The 22,848-nt window shown below is 36.7% G+C and overlaps 1 protein-coding gene across 1 annotated transcript; it reads left to right on the top strand.

Annotated features, from left to right (window-relative positions):
• Positions 1–407: 407 nt before the first annotated feature.
• Positions 408–21,852, top strand: LOC121370041. Its single transcript, XM_041495139.1, has 5 exons — positions 408–839; positions 18,693–18,763; positions 19,321–19,346; positions 19,793–19,870; positions 21,576–21,852. The coding sequence occupies exons 1-5, from the start codon at positions 461–463 to the stop codon at positions 21,850–21,852; spliced, it is 831 nt and encodes a 276-aa protein (XP_041351073.1). The 5' UTR covers positions 408–460.
• The last annotated feature ends 996 nt before the right edge of the window (positions 21,853–22,848 follow it).

Raw genomic sequence — 22,848 nt, 5'->3', positions numbered from 1 at the left:
GAAACTCGTCTTGTTAAAACGAAGTCCATTGATTGTTATAATATCCCGTACTACATAGTTTACAGAAAGTACAGGTAATTCCCCTGTATAGGATTTCCATTTGGGCTTAGCCTTGCATTAGATTTTAGATTTTTTTTAAATCAATATTTTAGTAGGAATGTAATACAATTTAAAAAGTTACATTATTCAATAATGCAATTGATTATTAATTTAAAAAAAGAGTAATTGTTATATTTAGGTAACACGTTTTGACTTGTAAAACCGACTGCTTTCACTTTCTGTTTACGGAGAAATTTGATATGACGCAGTAGTAGTAGTAGTAATTGAACATTCAAGAACTAAGACAAACTTTTAGTTTTGATTTAAGATACTTAAATGAATAGTCAAACAAGAACCAGACAGATTAATTTAGTTTGTAATACTCGGTACAGTAAGTATATGTAGGCCTACGTATGCCGCAATGTCCCGTGACTTCCTACCGTCAGAGTTGTTTCATGCACAAGACAGTATACAACACAGATTTCGAGATGGCCGGACTTTAGACTCGTCTTTGAGAGATTTACTCAGATATCCAAATCCAGAAGATCGCCTCCCACGAATGGACGTCATGACCTATGGCGGAAAACATTTTGTTGTGGATGGGAATCGCCGTCTGTACCTGTTGAAAAAACTGGAGGCTGCTGGCTTAGTGGATACAGTTTCAGTCGACATGCTACCATTCGATTCCTACAATTTCCATCGAAAGCATACAACTGATTGTGGGGGAGTGTCCATCCGTATTCGTAATGATTTTTCGATGGAATCTAAGATCAGGAATATTATCCAGCAGCACATAAAAGGTATAAAGTGAAAATGTTAATTAATATTTGTAGTCATTACGTGTTGAGTATTGGTTTGGTCTGTCTGAACACGAACATAAAGTTTGTTTTGTTTAACTACAGCACATTGATTTCTTAATCATCGCCTATTGGATGTCGAACATATGGTAATTTTGACAGTCATAGAGAGGAAACCCGCTACATGTTTCTATTAGTAGCAAGGGAGCTTTTATATGCACCATCCCAGAGACAGGATAACACATACCACGGCATTTGATATACCACTTGTGGTGCAATGGCTGGAACGAGAAATAGCCCAATGGGCCCACTGACGGGGATCGATCCTAGACTCACTGAGTATTAGGCGTGCGCTTTACCACTGGGCTAACACTAAAATAACAACAATATGTACTCTTTATATTATCGGGTCGGGATGAAGTTCAGTCGTTAGAGCGCTCGTTTGAGGTGTTCGTGTCTTATGATCGAATCGCATCAGTCGACACATTCTCTGATTGGGTTGGGTTTTTTGGTCCCAGTGGTATATCAAAGACCTTGGTATATGCTGTCCTGTTTGTGGGAAAGATCCGTTGCTGTTAATGGAAAAATGTAGCGGGTTTTCTCTAAGACTACGAATCCAAAATAGTCAAATGTTTGACATCCATAATTAATAAATCAATGTGCTCTTGTGGTGGTGGTCAACAAAAACTTTAACTTTATTTTATTGAAATATAATAATTAATTTGACTAAATAATTATGCCTCGACATGTGAGTAAATTTAGTTTGATTAATCATAGACTAAATAAGTTACTCATTAGATGTGTTCGGGCGTGATTTTATGTATTGTACTTGGTACCTCCCAGCCCTCGCTTCAGAATTCACCTAGTAATGCCAAATTAGTGTGTCACAGATTACCTCTTACTAACAGCAACATATTTTAATAACCATTTTTAAAAACTTTACACTTGGTCGTATTGTTTACAAAACTTACTTGTTCACGCATGGTAAGGCCTGAAATGTTGGCATTGTAAATATAAAATGTATTTCACATACTCCCCCCTGTCCCGAAATTAGTCACTGGCGATGTCAGAGGTTAAGTCCGGGATGGGCGTACCTGAACCTTAACGGAAATACTTAATCATAGCCAGCAGAATGTAACATCTTGCGAAATACGATTTTAAGCTATGCCCTTTTTCGCAAGCCACGCCCTCATATCACAAAGGAGTCTAAAGTTTCCGCGGGGAAATAAACATAAATATGAACGAGTAGGCCTAATTCCCTACTATATTGGTAAATTATGCCAAATATTGATCTGTGTTATTGTAACGAGCATTTAATAAAATATGAAGTAATACAAATCAGTTTAATAACTGATCAGCGTTTTTTAATGTGTTTTTTTTTCTTCTAATCTGTACTCCCGATGTTTTGACGTACCTACGTAGTCCGATACACCTGCCGTCAACTCAGCAACTGAGTTTATGACAGATGTATCGGACTACAAACAATGCTGCATAGTTAATCGTTTGTAAACGTGACACAATATTAATAATACGTGAATAATATAATATATCGCTTGGTTTTTTTGCTCTTTTTTTTAACGCCTGTATCAGATATGTAAACATGAATATATATATATGTGGCCGAGTGCATAAAGCACCCTCACACAAAAAACTACACAAGTTCGATCTCGATTATATTCTTTAATCCATGATGATAACATATAGACAAAGTATATGAAAAGGAGAGTTGGCCTCAAACGTCTTTCTCTCTTGCCAGATATTCTCTCTCTCTCTCTCTCTCCCTCTCTCCGTCTCTCTCTCAGTCTCTCAGTGAACTATCTTTCACCCCAGTCATTCTGATAACATCACACACACCTGACCAATACTGGCAGACCATTACTGTCCTGGGTTCCTTAAGATAATCCCAGTGATAGTGTTTACCATATATTAATGTCCCAAGTGTCTTGGAGGAATTTCCCAAGTACCTTAAGTCTAAACAAAGAGAAATAAACCTCAAGACACCTTAGTGGTGTTTATGCATGTTTAGTATAATAACACATTATGTTGAATCCCTCAAAAACTCCCCTGCTTTACGTTTACGTCCTCGAAAACATTCATAAGGATTGTTAAACATGATGACATTCATGGACCTATTTTGTAAAACAACTATAATTGCTACTTTAAACTACTTATGTTGTATTATAAAAGCACATATCATGTCAGGCACTGCCATGATCATAGCAATCTGCTGTTTGAAAACAAATTACAAACCAGCTAGACTTACTACTGTTTTAACATGCTATACTCATCTTGTTTGGAATCCCACATTATTAGGTATCTATGTAACCCGAAGCACTACTGACCTCTCTAATTGTCTGTTGTATTAATGTAGCATTAAGTCTGATCAAAAGGTATTCTTTTGATAACGTAGATGAAAAATCTTTCTCATCTATGACCTGCATGTTAGTGGTTGCAGGTTATATGGGTTTCCATTTTTACCTTTTGTTGTACGCCGAGACCGTCTCAGCATGCCTCCTGGTACCTTTTGTGTATCAGTAGGTGGTGCTACATCGTTTACCAAAAGTTGATGTGGATCATCATCCTCACTAGATGATGACACTGAAAGTGTATCTAATGCGACATACTGGTCATCTCTTGCATTGTCTGACTGACGTTCAACATCCATGAAATTACCCTTCTGGCTGTATCTGATGTTTTTATTCCTGAGATATACAATAGAATCAATACTTACCTTGTTATCTCTAAGCACTTCATCATGCGAGCCTTCCTCGCCTCTGCCTCAATTCTGGTATGCTCCCCTGCTTTTTCATAGGCATAACATAGCTTCTCTTTCTTCTGTCTTTCTAAATCTTACCTCCATGTCATGTGTTGACCGAGGCTCTTCTACCCCTACCACTGATGACAAAATACCCACTCTAATTGTTTGTTTCAGCCAAATAGCTGTAGACCTTAAGTTTACAACTCGAACATAAAACGGTTCGTTTTGAACCTGAATTAGAGTGTTTATTACCATCAAATTCGCAGGTAAATATCCCGACTTACCTTCTATTTGCTCGAACACAGCATAGCCAGGTCCACCCAAATTGTGCTCGTCAGTTTGACAGATAGCATCAATTACAGCAGCAGACTCACCTGGAATGCAGACTGCATATTCTCCAGTAATTTCGACTGTGCCTAAGACGCTTTTCGCCTGTTGGGCAGTCTGTAGACTGGTTATCCAGCTTTGATGTACCGACCTTTTAATCAATTTCCTTAAGAAATTCTTACCGATGTCTTTAGCCAGCAATTCTTCACATTGGCTAATAACCTTCATCCCCAATATGTATGGTACTTGCTCCCTCCGTAGCCGTGTGGCTTGGTCTTTGGGTCTGTTCACAACCAAGATTCCTCTGTCAGGAACTAATTTGCCCAGTGCCTCGATATCCAGTTCAATATATCCACAGTAGGGAATATCCAGTCCATTGGCAGCCTTAAGCGAGAGCCATCCTTGTTTTACAAGGAGCTCAATACCAAGTGGAGCAAAGTTGTTGTTGAAGAAATCCTCGGTTATGGTAGTTACCATTGAACCAGTATCTAACAAACAATCAACTTGGACACCTCCCATGGATATTTGAACTATGGGGCAGTCAGCAACTGTTCTGGCAAATACTTGATCAGAAACAGTATCAGACCCGGATGAGCCAGTACATTTCTCCTCTACTGCCCGACTCACAGCAATAGAGGGTTGAAGTTTCCCGCCTGATCTTGATGGTCTTCAACCGAAGCTCGTCCTCTTGTAGTACCTCTAGGGTACTGACTCTTACCCCTTCTACTTGTCCACCTACCTCTTTGAGAAACTCACTGTCTGTTTCTAGAGCAATCCCTAGCAAAATGGCCAGGGTTGTTGCAACTAAAGCAAACAGGGAGGTTGAACGCTGGTGGAGAACTAGTCTGCTGAATATGTTGCATTGTACTTGCAAACATATCAGACAGATTTTCTATCTGCTTCTGCTGTTTTGAAACAGCTTCCCGTAGTTCCACTAGCATAGGATATGTTGATGGCGAAGAGGTGACATCTGCAACCACTGTCCTGGATGCTACTTTGTGTTTTGTAGTGGTGGAACATCCCATATCTTCTGACAGTTTAAAGGCTTCTTCCCGTAATTGGAGAAAGGTCATGTCATCCGACTGCCGAACTAATTGTTTCAGTTCTTTCTTCAGACTTGGGTCTCGTACATTTTCAGCAAACTGGTGCAACAAGGTATTATCCTTGTCAGGCACCATTGTTGCGTCTTTCTAAAACACTATCTAATAACTCAGAAAGAGAGTAAGAAAATTCTCTCAGTGATTCGCCTTCCTTCTGTGACCGATCAAAAAAATAACTTCTGAAGTTCATGCACTGATAATCTATCTTCAAATATCTTATGCAAAACATCCCAAACCACCTCTGGATTTTCTTGGTCTTGCTGTGACTGCAACCTCATTTCTTCTTTCGCTCCACATTCTAAGTGAGCTAATATAAAACTAGCCTGCTCCTTTTCTGCAAGGCTGTGATGTAGAAATGCCCTTTCTACCTTCTCCCGAAAATCTCTAAATTTGAGACCATTGTCTGACCCATTAAATTTGCTCACCTTTATCTCGTTTCCAATATAAAGTAAACGGGTCGTTGGTTTAGTAGTCTTACCTTTGGCGCTGTTCTCATCTTGTTCTTTAGAACTCAGCAGTTCCTCATTAAGCTGTTGAGTCATAGCCCTTTCTTCCTCTAAAGCAGCCTGCAACTCTGCCACCTGATCTTTTAGCCTTTTAGCCTTAGCCATCTTGCAAAGGTATTATAAATTCAAGTCAGCTGGGCATTCAATGATATGTTACAGGAAGCGAATCATGCAATGCTCATGCCAGAAGCCATTAATATTTTTCCTATAACAACTTAATTATTTATTTGATTGCAAATCTAGTTTAGCTTTAAATTAGTTATTACTTAGTGTAATAAAGTAATAAAATAATTTATTCTACTAACTTTATTTTAGGTATCAGAACATAAGTGGTTAACTATTTTCATTCAGCTAACTTTTTTCCAGGAGTCAGCGTATCGGGGGTTAACTCTGTGTTATTGTTAGATTACGACCGACCTCTCCAAGAACCTTTATTTTAAATTTATTTCCTCACCAGATGCTCTTAATCGCCAACACCCAGGGCTGTTTATCTCTGGTGTTTAATTATGCCGTGGCTTCGGACCACCACCGGCCACTAGTGTGTCCACACATGTAAACAAAGAACCGGTCATGTGAAATTAAACTCTGGACACCAACTTGCAGCTGGCCATAAAATAATTATAAGCCACGCCTCTTAATGCGATAATAATTTGTAGGGAGATTCCTCAGACCACCACTTTTACAATTTTACAATTAATTCCCCATTACTTATTTCAACTTTAGCTTACTTATTAACTTGTCCGGATAGTTTGATTGAAGGAATGCCAGTATAGTTCAGTTTAAGTACTAGTATTTAACTATTAAAACTGTACTTAGTAATATAACATATCTCAGTTCACATTCATTCACATTCAATATTTCAAAATCACCTGCCTTACATTGTTTGTGGCCAATAATAAAAACAATATACATTTATACACCAAAAACACAATAACCGAATCAGTCTGTTAGCTGAATGTTAATTATACTGATAGTGTCAATGTTTCTCCTCCACAAAACTGTAACCTCGGTGATACATCTGGTCACTAGATCCACTACTGTTGTTTCAATGTTCTTTGATCTCCCTGTTATTCAACTCCTCTGGCAACTTCACAACTCCAGGAAACATCACAACTCTGGGAAAAGTTCACACCTTTGAAAACCTTCACACCTCTTAAGTACTGGCTGTATAAGTCAGTTGTTAATGATTCCATCATCGTAATGTTCATTAATGTTTCTTCTCATTACAAGGATTGCCGGTACCGTTCATTTAATTACAGAATTGTTTTAAACAAATATATGTTGTATAATCACGCAACATGGAATTTCGTTGCTTTTTTTCGTTTTCTAATATATACTACTCAAAAGAATTTAAGGGTCAGACGATATTTTCGACATTATTTTCTGAATGTCAATTATATTAGCTAGACCATAATGTCACGCATGGTATTGTTCCATTTTGACGAAAGTGGGTCTAAGTAACCCATAAATGAATTAAAATCCACTGTCATTGACACTGTCGACTAGTTCTAATGGCGAAAACATGCTTACATTTGCACGTAAATTAGGGCGAAAGCGAAAGGTCTGCTAAGTGCCCATAACTTGCTTTTTCACAAAGCGCTTCATTTGCACGCTTTGCACGTGTATTCCATGTTCCCAATGCTGAATTTCTGTATAATTGGAGCTTGCGTTCGTGTACGGTGCACACTCCAAATTCGACAATGGTACGACTTCAACTGACTATCGAAGATCGAGGAAGGGCTATTGCTTGGCTTCAGGATGGCAATACGCAAAGAAATGTTGCTCTGAGACTTGGTGTCAGTCAGAGTGTCGTGGCCGACTGTGGCAACGGTACCAAGCAACGAATTCTGTTCGAAATCGTCCACGTTCGGGAAGACCCCGAAGCACTACAAATAGAGAGGACCGCTACATCACCAATATGGCTCTACGTCAACGCACAACCACTGCACGCCGATTACGTGACAATCTGCGGACTGCGACTGGAACTCGAGTGTCTGATCAAACCATACGCAATCGTCTGAGAGCCAATAATCTACGCTGCCGTCGCCAGGCTGTTCGACCACCACTCCTACCACGTCACAGAATGGCCAGACGTCACTGGTGCACGCTTCATCTGCGGTGGCAACGTGTTCAGTGGGGTCGAGTGATGTTCACTGATGAGTCCAGGTTTAGTCTCCAGTTCAACGACGGTCGGGTTCGTGTCTACAGATGTCCTGGGGAGCGCTTCGCTGACGTTAACGTTAGACAACATCACCGGTTCGGTGGTGGCAGCGTCATGGTGTGGGGCGGCATCTCTATCCACCACAGGACCCCCCTCTATGTGGTGGATGGCAATCTGAATGGAATCCGCTATCTGAATGAGATTATCCGGCCGTTGGTTCTCCCAGGCCTTCAGCAGATTGGCGGCGGGACAGTTCTGCAGGATGACAATGCCAGACCCCACCGCGCCAGGGTGGTAACGGACTTTCTCAGACAACAAGGTATCGCCAGGATGGATTGGCCACCATATTCACCTGACTTGGCCCCAATAGAGAACGCCTGGGACGAATTAGGCAGGAGAGTTCGGGATAACCATGCCCCTCCGGCCAACCTTCATGATCTGGGTCAACTTCTTATGGCAGAGTGGCAGGCCATTCCCCAAGAGTTCTTCAGACGTCTGATCAACAGCACGAGGCAACGATGTGTCGAGTGTATTCGCGCCAGGGGTGGATTCACACACTATTAAACGAATGTTCTAATGTGTAAAATCCATGTTTGACAACCTTCAACTTTGACAGCATGTCATGTGACTTTCTTGTATACAGTGACGTTTATTTGTGGGTTTTTGTAAATATGGAACAATAAATAAAAAATTTGGTGTAGTTTATATCATCAATCTAATACACTCTGAAACTTATTTGGTTATAAATTGTTTACCCTTAAATTCTTTTGAGTAGTATATATTTACTGCGTACACCCACATACATACGCACATCCAACATAACTGTCTTATCGTAACAGTTTATATGGTAGAACTTTGCATAATTTTTTTCTGATTTTGTCCCATCGTCATTTATTTTATCTTTGTATTTCTGTGCAAAATGCATAATTAATAATGTGTATAATATTATTTTCCTCGAAATATCCCTTCACCTCTTATGAACAATCTTCATTTCCCATCCAACTGTATTTCTAAGTGTATAGTTCCACAACAGATTAAATACTTAAGTCTGTTAAAACAATTATACCTATACACTTCTGTTGGATGTTAGTGTTACACAGTCTTGTAATATTTTGCACCTTTCTTTTGAAACATAATCCTGTATTCACAATCCTGATACTTGACAGTCTTGTCGATTCACTACTCTTACTTGACAATCCAGTTGAAATCTGTCAATCCTGTCTGTTTACAATTCTGTAAACCTTTAACAGTTGACAATCCTGGTGACGACGCCATTTGTGGCCGAGTGCATAAAGCACCCTCACACAAAAAACTACACAAGTTCGATCTCGATTATATTCTTTAATCCATGATGATAACATATAGACAAAGTATATGAAAAGGAGAGTTGGCCTCAAACGTCTTTCTCTCTTGCCAGATATTCTCTCTCTCTCTCTCTCTCTCTCTCTCTCTCTCTCTCTCTCTCTCTCTCTCTCTCTCTCTCTCTCTCTCTCTCTCTCTCTCCCTCTCTCCGTCTCTCTCTCAGTCTCTCAGTGAACTATCTTTCACCCCAGTCATTCTGATAACATCACACACACCTGACCAATACTGGCAGACCATTACTGTCCTGGGTTCCTTAAGATAATCCCAGTGATAGTGTTTACCATATATTAATGTCCCAAGTGTCTTGGAGGAATTTCCCAAGTACCTTAAGTCTAAACAAAGAGAAATAAACCTCAAGACACCTTAGTGGTGTTTATGCATGTTTAGTATAATAACACATTATGTTGGGTGCTTTAGTTGAATCCCTCACATATATATATATATATATATATATATATATATATATATATATATATATATATATATATATATATATATATATATATTTATATATATATATACAGTTTATATAAAAATGAATATATAATCGTGGGTTAATTCATTATTTACCACCTACAGGTAAGGTGAGGGAATGGGGTTAAATGACCTAATGACTGACCTAACAATGTGGTACGTGCTATTTGGCTGATGTCAGGGCTTTAGATTGCACCAAAGCTGCACATGTACTATATATGCTGGGGGTAGTTTTTGCAAAAATTATAAACTTTAGATTTCAATTTTATCAGGTTAGATTTTCCATTTTATATGTAATGTTAATTTCAGCTAAATAAATGCCTTCTTATGCAGACACTGAAAATTAAATATCAATATGATGGATTAATCCATTATTTAAATGATCAGGGTATATTTACAATTTGTTTTTTGTAATTTTCATTTTTGATTTTTGTAAAAGTGGGGTGGGACATAGCCCAGTGGATTAAGCATTCGCTTGATGTGAGGTCGGTCTGGGATCAATCCCTGTCGGTGGACCTATTGGGCTATTTCTCATTCCAGCCAGTGCTCCACAACTGGTGTAACAAAGGCTGTGGTATGTACTATCCTGTCTGTGGGATTGTGCATATAAAAGATCCCTTCCTGCTAATCGAAAAGAGTTCCCTTCTCTATATCTGTGTGATCCTTAACCATATCAGTCCTTGTCTTTTGAAAAACCAAGGCGAGTGAACAATCGCACACCTCAAAACGCTTAGGCGAGTGAAAATCGCACTCATGAAAATGATAAGGCAAGTGAAAACCAAGCATTATTAATCTATGAAGTAATTGGTACATGTAAATGCAGAGACATATGTTGCAAAAATTAACCAATAAACCAATAATGTTTTCTTTTAATTTTATGTTGTTTGGTTCATTAGTGTAGTCTGACTTCTTTTCCCTTTCAGGAATGGAGTTATAATTTAATAAAACGTTTCAGTAGTGCTATGGAAATATAATTACGACATGTAGGCCTATACACCGATGAAGACAATTTGATTTTTTAATTACAATATGTACTATTCAGATAATTTGATGCACACAATTATACACCTTAAAAGGCAAGGTCTGCCATATGTCTGATGCCATATAGCCAGAAAAAAAATGTGTTGAGTGCATCGTTAAATAAAACATTTCCTTCCTTCTTTTATTTTTGTAAAAATATACTGTGTATGTGAATAACCTTACTGTATGTTTCCTATCCATGCTAGGAATAGTTGTAGGAAAATGAGGCACTTAAGAATTTAATAGGCTAGATTTTAGAATACCTTAACCACCGACGGTACAAGATCATCTACCGAGGGTACTTTTCCCTAATATCATATATTAATTTACTTATTTGTTAGCTAATATATATTTCAGCTAAGTAAACACCTTCTTATATAAACACTAACAATTAAATATGTATATGATGGATCAATCCATTATCTAAATGATCAGGGTAGAGTTCCAAATTATATGAAATTATTATTATTTTTATTATTATTATTATTATTTTAAATATATGTGAATAACCTTAGTGTATGTATACTATCAGTGCTAGGGATAGTTCTGGGAAATTGAGACACTTAATATTTCAATAGGGTGGATTTTATAGTACCTAACTACCGGGGGTACAAGATCATCCACCAAGGGTACTTTTCCCAAAATGTGGTATATTTATTTACTTATTTGTTAGCTAATATATATTTCAGCTAAGTAAACACCTTCTTATATAGACACTAACAACTAAATAAGTATATGATGTATTAATCCATTATCTAAATGATCAGGGTAGATTTCCATATTATAAGAAATTATCAATATTATTATTTTTTATTATTATAATTAAAAAAAATATATATATGAATAGCTAAATGCCAATTTGGGTTCAAAGTGTGCACAATTTGGTGCACATTAATAATCTACCGGGTACCACCCGGGCACCCTTGAAGAAAAATCCAAGATGGCAGCCAAAATGGTGGCCAAATCAGGGAAATGGCTATAGCTTGCTTATAAATTGACAGATAAACAACAATTATTGCATCTACCCTATGGTTTTAGGAGGGCACTGGTGCTATCAAAATTCAGATTTAAATAAATGGGCCATGTAAATACATGATGGTTGCCAATATGGTGGTCCAAATTGAGAAAATTACAATAACTTCCTTATTATTCGGTACTAAAATGTAATTCTTGCATCTAACCCATGGTTTTAGGGTCATGGAATATGATGAAAGTAGTTAAATTTTTCTATACAAGTTAATTTTAATTAATTCAAGATGCCAACCAATACAGGCAATGTACCTAAGGAGATGGAACTATTAAAAATAAAGTGCCACTGTATATTTGGAAAATGATTAACACAGTCATTAAAAAAAAACCTGTGGGTTTAAGAGATCAATTAATAGTAATAAAATAATTTGACAGATGTAAAGAAGAAGTATGTTTTGTTTAACGACACCACTAGAGCACATTCATTAATCAATCATTGGCTACTGGATGTCAAACATTTAGTAATTCTGACTCGTAGTCATCAAAGGAAACCTGCTACATATTTCTTAATGCAGAAAGGTATCTTTTATATGCACTTTCCCACAGACAGGAAAACACATACCATGTACTTTGACCAGTTGTGGTACACTGGTTGAAACAAGAAAGAACCCAGTCAGCTGAATGGATTGACAGATGTAAAATGCATTGTAACATTATTTTACAGTGACCTTTTCATGGCCAATTTTAAAACTCTAATAGAATATAAGATATCTAGTAGTGTTGTGCGTGGTGTAGTATGCATGATGTAATATTGTTAATTTGCAATGTGACCGGCCTCGGTGGTGTCATGGTTAGGCCATAGGTCTACAGGCTGGTAGGTACTGGGTTCGGATCCCAGTCAAGGCATGGGATTTTTAATCCAGATACCAACTCCAAACCCTGAGTGAGTGCTCCGCAAGGCTCAATGGGTAGGTCTAAACCACTTGCACTGACCAGTGATCCATAACTGGTTCAACAAAGGCCATGGTTTGTGCTATCCTGCCTGTGGGAAGCACAAATAAAAGATCCCTTGCTGCCTGTCGTAAAAGAGGAGCCTATGTGGCAACAGCAGGGTTTCCTCTAAAAAAGTGTCAGAATGACCATATGTTTGACATCCAATAGCCGATGATAAGATAAAAAATCAATGTGCTCTAGTGGCGTCATTAAATAAAACAAACTTTACTCTTTTTTTTTAATTTGCAATGTAATATTATTTTAGGTGGCCTAGTACTTGCTTTTTATTCCCAGTGTTAAATACCATTATTGTAACAAAAAATAAATTTAAAAAATAGACCAGCTAAAACTGAATTCCATTGCAAACTGGCAAAAATGCATCATGCTCACTAAACAACACACACAGCACCCGAGAGAAAAAACAAAAGAACCAATAAAGGGTCACTTTATTAGTGTTTCATTATTACATGTAGGTCATCCTCTTTAAACCGTCAAGTCTTTTGTGTGACTGTTACTTTTAACAGTTCCATCTTCCTCAGTTCATTACCTATATTGGTGGCCATCTTGAATAAATTAAAATTAACAGGTATATGATCCCTAAAACCATGGGTTAAATGCAAGAATTACTTTTCTGTATCAAACAATAAGCAATTTATTGCCATTTTGTCCATTTGAACCACCATATTGGCAATCATCTTTTATTCAGGTGACCCATTTATGAAATCTGAATTATGATGGCACCAGTGTCTTTCCTGGCTCCTAAAACCATGGGGTAGATATAAGAAATGTTGTTTTTTGTTCTTTGATTTGGCCACTATCTTGGATTTTTCAAATTTCTCAAAGATGGCACCCAATAGATTATCAATGTGAAACCCCAACAGTGTCAGAATCCATAGATAACAACTATGTGTCACATTTTGCACATCCAAGTGGTAATTCTTCGAGACTATCATAAAGACAATTACAATTACCTTTATTCTCATACAGATGCTATGATAGGCACTATATAAAATTAGTGGGCAACAGGTGGAGTGGTGCCATATTTTTCAAAATGGGCACAAGGAAATTTTGAAATACATATCTTTGGACATAAATCTAAATCTAATCGACTTGTTCTGTTGTTTTAAATGTTTGACTATGGTTTATAAAAATAAGGAATTGTTTATAATAAATATTTCATGTGATTAGATACAATGTAATTGTTATTGGAAACTTAGTAAATATGCAGTAAGATTATTGACATCTTGTTACTAAAAAAATAAATAAAAAAGTAATAAAACTTTCACACATGGAAAGAACATCTACCCTGATCAATTAAATAATAGATTAAGCCATCACATTCATACTGAATTGTCATGTCTACATTAGAAGGTGTTTATTTAGCTGAAATATACATTAGCCAACATATATGCAATGCAGTATACCATATTAAATGAAAAGTACCCTCGGTGGATGATATCCATGTACCCTCGGTAGTTAAGTACCATAAAATCCACCCTTTTGAAATGTTACGTGTCTGTTTTTCTGAAAACTATCACTGACATCGGTAGTAAACATACAGTAAGATTATTCACATCTACTTAAAAAATAATAATCTAATTTTAATGGAAATGTAAATGCACATATGTAATACAATGGAAATCTACCCTGATCAGTTAGATAGTTGATGAATAATTCATATTCATATTTAATTTTCAGTGTCTACATAAATTGGAGGGGCCGGACGTAGCCCACTGGTAAAACATGGTCGGTCTAGGATCGATCCATTTTGATTGGACCATTGTGCTATTTCTTATTACAGCCAGTGCACCACCACTGGTACATGTATATCAAAAGCTGTGGTATGGTGCATATAAAAGATTACCTGCTACTAATGTAAAATATAGTGGGTTTCCTCTCTAAGATTGTATGTCAGAATTACCAAATGTTTGACATCCAATAAATCAACGTGCTCTAGTGGTGTCGTTAAACAAAAACCCAGTGTTTACTATACATATGTATTTTCACACATGCACACATTTATTTCAACTTATTTCCATGCTTATATCCAATTAAGGTTCAAGCACGCTGTCTTGGGCACACACCTCAGCTATCTGGGCTGTTTGTCGAGGACTGGGTTAGTTGTTAGTTGGTTAGTGGTTAGGGAGAGGGAAGAGGGTGTAGTGGCCTTACACCTATGCACAGAGTCCTTAAGAACTTGCTCTGGGCTGGAGCCGGTACGGGGTTGCGAACCCTGTACCTACCACCCTGTAGTCCGATGGTTTAACCACTGCGCCACCGAGGCCGGTTACACACACATACACACACACACACACACACACACACACACACGTGCGTATGTATATATGTGTATGTTTGTATGTATGTAGGCCTATGCATGTATGTATATGTATATTAAAGGTAAACGAACCTTCAGTGGTACTTTATTCAAATCTATTTAATAAAAATCATACTTTAAAGAATAAAGAAATAGAAATCTACTGTGATCACTCAGATAATTGATTAATTTTGTGTCTACAAAAGTAGATTTTTACTTTGAGGAAATAGACATTAGCCAAGAAGTGTGTAATTTGTTAACTACATCAGTGGATGACTTCATGTGTACTTGGTAGTGAGATAATGTATTTATAATCCAACCTACTGAAATCTTAAATTTATAATTTTCAAAAAAACTTTCGTAACTACTGTTGTGTTGTCGTTGTTATTATTTTTATTTAGGACAATTGTTATTACAAATAATTGTAATTAAAAGTAGTGGACAACATTTTTCTAATCGGTTTGACCTGTACTCATTTATACAGTAATTATTTTAAATTATATATTCTGTAGTTGTTGGATGATTTTTGTTGTTTTTGTTTGTTTATTTGTTTATGAAATTAAGTTGTACAGACGTGCATTACAATGTTGACGTTTAGATAACCGTAACCACTGGTATAAAATTCATCAAAATATCGGCGGGATTATCCCACAGCAGAAGAGTAGGAAAACAACAAAGAACGACATTGATATACGCTACGTAACATTCAATTACATAATTTATTAACCACACTGTATATTATTAAATACTTGTTACATTAATATCTACAGTTGGAATAATTTTTATATATACACCAGGACATTACTCGATGTCGTAAAATATCGATGTCGATCAACCGTTTGCTCATGAATATTCAGTAGACTCTCACTAGCTGACGACTCTCAGAGGCCCATATTTATAAAGGCGTTTTAGGTAAAACATATTTTAACTAAAACATGTTCTAACCTAAAACACATTTTAAATCGATATCATAAAAATTGTTTTAAGAAAAAACACTGTTTCACTTAAAACATTGTTTTAGAGTACCGTTTTAAAGTGTACACATATTATATGCAATATCAGGAATGCGCTGGTCTTACGAAATATATGTCGGATGTGGGGAAGGGGAATGTACCTCGGGATATATGCGTAGATCGCCACGATTTTTTTTTTTTACTCTTGGACTGATTAAAGGACGAATTAAGGGAACGAACGAAATGACAATCTTTTAAAGACTGATATATTGTATTTTTTTCTCTGAGCCCTCACTGTTCACCACCCATATTTCTTCCCTGAAAGCTGGCGAGAACATGAAACATACAAGTTGCATAAAACCGCAATGCAAGTAAGACTTGAAGTTCGCAAGGGACTGCATGATTCCTACGTGTTGGCTGTTCTAGGTTGGACTATACCAATTAAAATCCCATAGGCGACCATGTTAACGTTTGTATTTAAAAACACTATATGCAATGTATCAACCAAACTATGGCCCATAAATATCAGTACTACAACCCCTATCTCAAAGTATTAACTGCAGAAAATGGTACCTTTCATGGCTCTTTTTCGGTATAACCTAGTTTCGCACAAAATTTGAGTACTTTTTTTTACAGGTACCCCATACATGTTCCAAGCACAAGGCTACTTTACACGGTGGTACTACATTAAATAAAATTGCATACATTTTTAGCCCAGATGAAACAATTTTTTTTTACAACCAACACATTCACATTTATAACCAATCATAGGACTTGTGGTGTTAACTTCTCTGTCAGAAGTTCGGTGCACCTCGAACTTCGACCCAGCCGGAAATTAATTGGTATGGTGCAACCTCTATATCTGCCCGCACCATGTCAGTTACAACGCGAACTGTATTTTTGCTCAGACGAAATCGCATTCGAAAAAACGGTCAAATGGATTGTTACGATCTCTGAAAACACGCTCTCGTCTCATTGCACGGTTGTAGTTGATATCCTGAACACGTTGAAGATGTTGTAGTTGTCTGAGTACGTCCATGTTTCATGTCCCAAAATGTTGAAGCAGTTGATTGAGTTAGACGTACCTCTTCATTTTTTTAACTAAAACGTGTTTTAGGATACTTTAAAACATGTTTTAACATTAAAATACTTTTATAAATATGGATGTAAAAACATGTTTTAGTAGCAGTGCTTTAAAGTTAAAACATATTTGTAAATATTGATTTTTCTTAAAACACTGTTTTATCTTTTTGAAACACGTTTTTACGTTAAAACACCTTTATAAATATGGGCCTCAGTGTCTACAATTTAATCTCTCCCGAACCTTAAGTAGGTAGGGGTACGTTAATAGAGTTCCCAGTCCAGTCACAGGCTCGGATCCTGGACTAGTGACGCGCAGCTACTTCCCAGAACTTCAAAGTGCCATTGAACTCCGGTATTTAACTTATGACTATAGAGGTGTTGTTGTTTTCTTAGTGGGAATACATGTATGTATGTATGTATGTATGTATGTATGGGACGGTATTTAACTTATGACTATAGAGGTGGTGTTGTTTTCTTAGTGGGGATACATGTTTGTATGTATGTATGGCCACAAATGACTGTCAGGTCAGATGTCGGGAATTAACGTGCTTATATCAATTTAATGTTCAAGCACGCTCGTTTCGAGCACGATTTCTGACTAGAGCCAGAAACTGTTCTCTAAACGAGAGGGGTGGGGGAGTGTTTAAAAAAAAAAAAGAAAAAAAAAGAAGTTTTAAAAGTTAAAAACGTTTATACAGATGATTAGCTAAAATAATTAATTGATGGTTAAATAAACTTTATTTACAAAGAAGTTAAAAGGGTTTAAAACATGTAGTATGATAGTCGGCTGGGTACTTTTGGACATAAGCGTACGAGACGAAGGTGGGGGACAGGCGTCCAAAAACGAAAGAGATATTCGAGCAACCCGAGACCTTTTCACGTTGTGCCCACAATATTAGTTGTAATCCGTGTGGTGATTCGTTTGTAACCCTATATAGCTGTTCGGTTGTAATGTTAATATAAATAAACCAATAAACGTCGTTTTCCTTCGAGTATTTTCGTTTAATTAGGATAAACATCAGCTTGCCCCCCTCCCCCTACAAAATTGGGAGTCCATACGCCTACGCTTTTGAAGACTTTTATCATTATGTAATGTTTGTTAGTGTACTTTGGAGTACTCGAGGTGTCGTTTTTGGAGTATTGTAAGTGCCCTTTTTAAGGTTGCAACTCCCCCTCCAAAAAAAAAAAATGCCTATAAGGCCAAAAATGCTCGACTAGCATTTTTTGTATACATGCTTAACGCTGAGGATGATATTTATAGTAATTGAAGAATGCATGTGGAGTTGCTAACATAGGGTTGCTAATGATTTCGGAAACAAGTAGTTTTAACATTTGTACATCGAAACACCATAGTTTCGCATCCCAGAACTGGCTTTTACCAAACTGAGTGTTAACGTCTCGATGGGGTGGTGTAAGACCACTACACAGACTTCTTTCTCGCTAGATAGTTGAGGTGTGAGCCCATGACAGCGTGCTTTAACCCTAATTTGATATGAAAATTTAATAAAATAAAAAAAGATTTGTTTTGGATTTTATTTTTATTTTTATAAATCATACATTGTTTCTTTCACTATTTGGCTAGTACGATAAACATATCTGAAAAGTGCAAGAAGTTGCAAATAAACGGCAAAACTAGATATTTTTCTCTAGGAAAGATTTTAAGGAAATTATGCAAATCGTTTACCTTGTGTTTTAATTAAACATCGTTTACCAATTTGTTCTGCTACACCCAGATAGAGAGTCTTTGCTATTTACATTTGTTTGTTGTGTCGTGAAGTGTAACAGAATCTTGTATACGTATTATAATTATTTTATTTTATTCCCTCCTAAAAGAAAAGTCTAAAAATGAACAACATGGACGTTATTCGGGCTCATCGACCCCTGGACGCCAAGAACGATCCACAGTAAGTTCATATCTAGTTTATAAAATAAAAGGACACAGTATCGATTCATGTCATAACAAATGTTTTCATATAATTGCATAAATGTCAATGCATTGCATAATTAAATTTACAGTACTGCAATTCACAAACGTATGGTAATTATTATCTCTGGAATTCGGACGCTTTCCTTCGTGGCACCCGGTTTGAAGATGATGAAAGTCTGAAGGCTGTAAAAACAGAGATTGAGGAACCAACCAAAAGGATTCTATTTTGTTGTCATCAGTAGTTTGAAGGATAATTGAGCCAACTGAACTGAAGTCAATGATGATTATATTGAAAAGTAATGTAAAAACATTTGATCTCACATCGCTGCCTTTCAGTACTTAGTTCTACGAACGTTTTGACTGCTCCTCCTATATACTAGTATCTAATGGAGAAATTAAACACCAAAGCAGTGATTTGTTTCGTCATGTCAAAACCTCGGTAGTCTCATTAATGATTCTATAAAACAAAACTTTTAGCTATGTGTTTGAATGTAAATATGCTCACCTTTCTGCGATATTTTGTTTTATTTGCAGATGGATTTTGGTTTTGGAGCACTTAGGTAAGATATGCAACATTAATATTAGGTCATTTGGCCTTTCTTGTGAACAGACTTTGTATATTAAACTAAATGACAAAACAAGCAAAGTAAAACAACAAAACAATCAAACAGAACCACACGGTTTTTTTTCTTCTGTAATGGACTTCAAATCGCTTATTTCTCTGAAAGTTATTGTTTGCAATCAAGTCATTAACATTTAAAAATAAAGTCATTAATAATACGATGTTCAATAATATATAGTTATAACGGACTTGGTGTCGTGAACTATTCATGGTGAGAGAAAAAAAAATGAGAATGATAAACAGATAACGATAGATGAGAAAAGCGAGAAACAATATAAGTCGGTTTTTATAAGTATGTGTGTACGTTATGTTAAGAGATATTCATTGTTAAATCTTTTGTGGCAAGTGTGATGCTTTAATTTTCTTTGTTCTTGTTTTGAAAAGTCTATCATCAAGAACTCAACCGAAAGCGGCTACTATTGAAGATCGACATCTTTATTCTTTGGGAAATGTTAAATACAGGTAAATCATACATGCAATCATCCATCCATCTATCCACCCATTTATCCATACATACATGCATTCATCATTCATCCTGCCTTTCATCTATCCATCCATCCATCCTCCATACATGCATGCACGCACGCACGCACACACACACACACACACACACACACACACACACGCAGACATATATATATATATATATATATATATATATATATATATATATATGTGTGTGTGCGTGTGTATGTCTGTCTGTATGTCTGTATATATATATATATATATATATATATATATATATATATATATATATATATATATATATATAACTGACGATCAAAAGAAAGTATACCAATTATTTTTATTATAAATAAACACAATACACGTTCATGGAAGGTTAGATAGGTTCCAGTATTGTTCGTTATAATGCAATCAATGACGAATAGTCGCACATTGCTGCGTTTGGGCGATGCCGCACATGCAAAATGAGTTTATTCATCAAATTTATACTACACGAGAAACATGATACTCGTGCACATAAGGGTGTAAAAAAGGGTGCCATTGCTTAGAACATGCCTCAGTCAACAGTAAAACACCAGAGAACATGGCAAGGCTAACTGCTGAAGAAAGAGAGAGCTGTTGGTATGGTGCAGGTGGGTGCGAGTTATGCCCATGTGGCAAGAATTCTGAATTTGATACAGCGTTACAGGGTGACTGGCAGGACTGCATACAGACCATGAAGTGGAAGACCCCGCGTCACAACAGCCAACGAGGACCGCCATCTCCGCATCTTACACTTACGTAACAGATTCCTCACTATGACGTCATCTGCAGCGACTGGCCTTGGACATGTCATCAGTCGTCACACTGTACGTCATCGACTACGACAGCATGGTATCAGGACCTATCGACCATTCAGAGGGGTGACATTGACGAGGCAGCATCGACTTCGACGTTTACGTTGGGCACGTCTGTTTCAACGTTGGCAACATCGGAACTGGCAACGTGTACTCTTTTCTGATGAGAGCAGGTTCCAGTTATTCAGAGCTGATGGCAGGACTCGCATATACCGACGTGCAGGAGAGAGAACAGCTCCATGCTGTGTTCAGGAGACTGAACCGTTTGGTGGTGGATCTGTGATGGTTTGGGGCGGTATCTTATTGTCATTGACGGAAATCTGTCCGACGTCGGGTCCATGCTTGCATACTTGCACATGGTGGACATACACGCTATTGAAACATGTTCTCTGTGGTCAAATTTATTCACCTTCGTTATGAGTGGTCCTTTATGAAATCGCACATTTCACCCCTAGTGCTGTTGTGCACTGTGCTATTATCATTTTATGGGTTTTATTGTGTTTGCTCGTGTTTATTTATCGCCAAATTATTATACTTTCAAAATATAAAATTTGCATCAACTTGTGTTTTGTGTTGTTTTTAATACTTTGAAAAAATAATTGGTATACCGTATACTTTCTTTTGATCGTCAGTTTATATATACTAGTACATACATACATACATACATACATACATAATTTTAAAAAGTAAATAATTTAAAGTAAATAATAATTTTAAAAATATATGTTTATTGTTTTAAATGCTATTTTAATTTGTTTGTTATTTTTAATGCTATTTAAAAAAAACAAAAAAACATTACACGACATCTATATTAAATAAACGTATGTAATTAATTAAATGCTCAATTTGTTTTACAATTTTCGCAGATGGGTTATCAGAGAAATTGCTATGAGTCCCAAGGAAACTGTTTTGAAACTTTGCCGACAATACAATACAGACGAGTTAACAACTCGTGGAATTCTTGAGACGTTGGAAGCTGTTTTTAAGCAGGAGACGATGTTTGTAACAACCAAACTTAATATGGACTTTTGTAGAAATACAAACGGTGCATTGCGTTGTGATCTTTATCTTGACCAACTTGAAGGAACATACGAAAATATGTATGATATAGTGAAGAGTATTCACTCACACTTACAGAAATAAATGTAAGCCATTTCTTAGCCTTAAAGGGACTGTCGTGAGTTTGCAGCCACTGTAACATGTTTACGATTAACAGATTCTTTTTGATGACTAAAATTACAAATTAAAGATATTTTCCTGTTTAGAATACCCGAATTTGTATAGATCTGTGTATCTTGTGTAGCAATCTAATTAAAATTATCTCCACTATTACATGTGGATCTAACAGCAGCCCGTTGGAGCTCATGTCCAGTTGACCTTTCATTCGACCAATAAAAACCTTACTTGCAAAATCATGCCAGTGATTTGAAAAGAATTTGAAAACATTCGGGATTATGCCGAGGGTATATGAAATGATTCGGGTGAATTACGAAGTATGCCAGAAGCTAATTGCAATATAAAATTTTATATAAAATTCCTTTCAAGACGAAAAAAGACCCCGTGATGGTATAGCCATAAAATCTGTTTATACTAGTATACACTCCAGAGTTTATTACTGTGCTGCCCCCCCCCCCCCCCCCCCCGTTTTTTCAATGTTGAAATAGACCAACAAGTTTGCCTATTGCATAAATAGTCTGGCCCGATATTTTTAGAATTTGTATGCTCCTGAATAACGCTATAAAAGGCGAAGTGTATTTGGTCGATATTTAAATTGTTATTTATAGATGAAATGTCACCTGGACATGTGAGTCCATGCAATGCTGTTAGATCTACTGATAGACCAAGTAGAGCTAATTTTAATCAGATTGCTTTTGTAGTAGGCCAAACTAGATTTTACCTTCCATTAATTTCGTACGTACGAAACAAAATCTGTGTTACGACGAAACATAGTCAGAAACATCTTACACTGGCTGCAAACTCACGACTGTCTCTTTAAGTTCAGCCATCTGTTTTTGACAAAACGTTTGTGACTATTTTGACTGGTTCCCGAAGTGATCATTTGGTTTAATGTATAACGTAAAACCAGTCTAGCAAACATTACCTAGGGACAAATGGTTGGAGCTGCTGGACCAACCCCTC

The sequence above is a fragment of the Gigantopelta aegis genome, chromosome 4, assembly GCF_016097555.1.
Source record: "Gigantopelta aegis isolate Gae_Host chromosome 4, Gae_host_genome, whole genome shotgun sequence".
Taxonomy (NCBI): domain Eukaryota; kingdom Metazoa; phylum Mollusca; class Gastropoda; order Neomphalida; family Peltospiridae; genus Gigantopelta; species Gigantopelta aegis.
The sequence above is the reverse complement of the archived record's forward strand: the minus strand, read 5'-3'. Positions and strand labels throughout refer to the sequence as shown.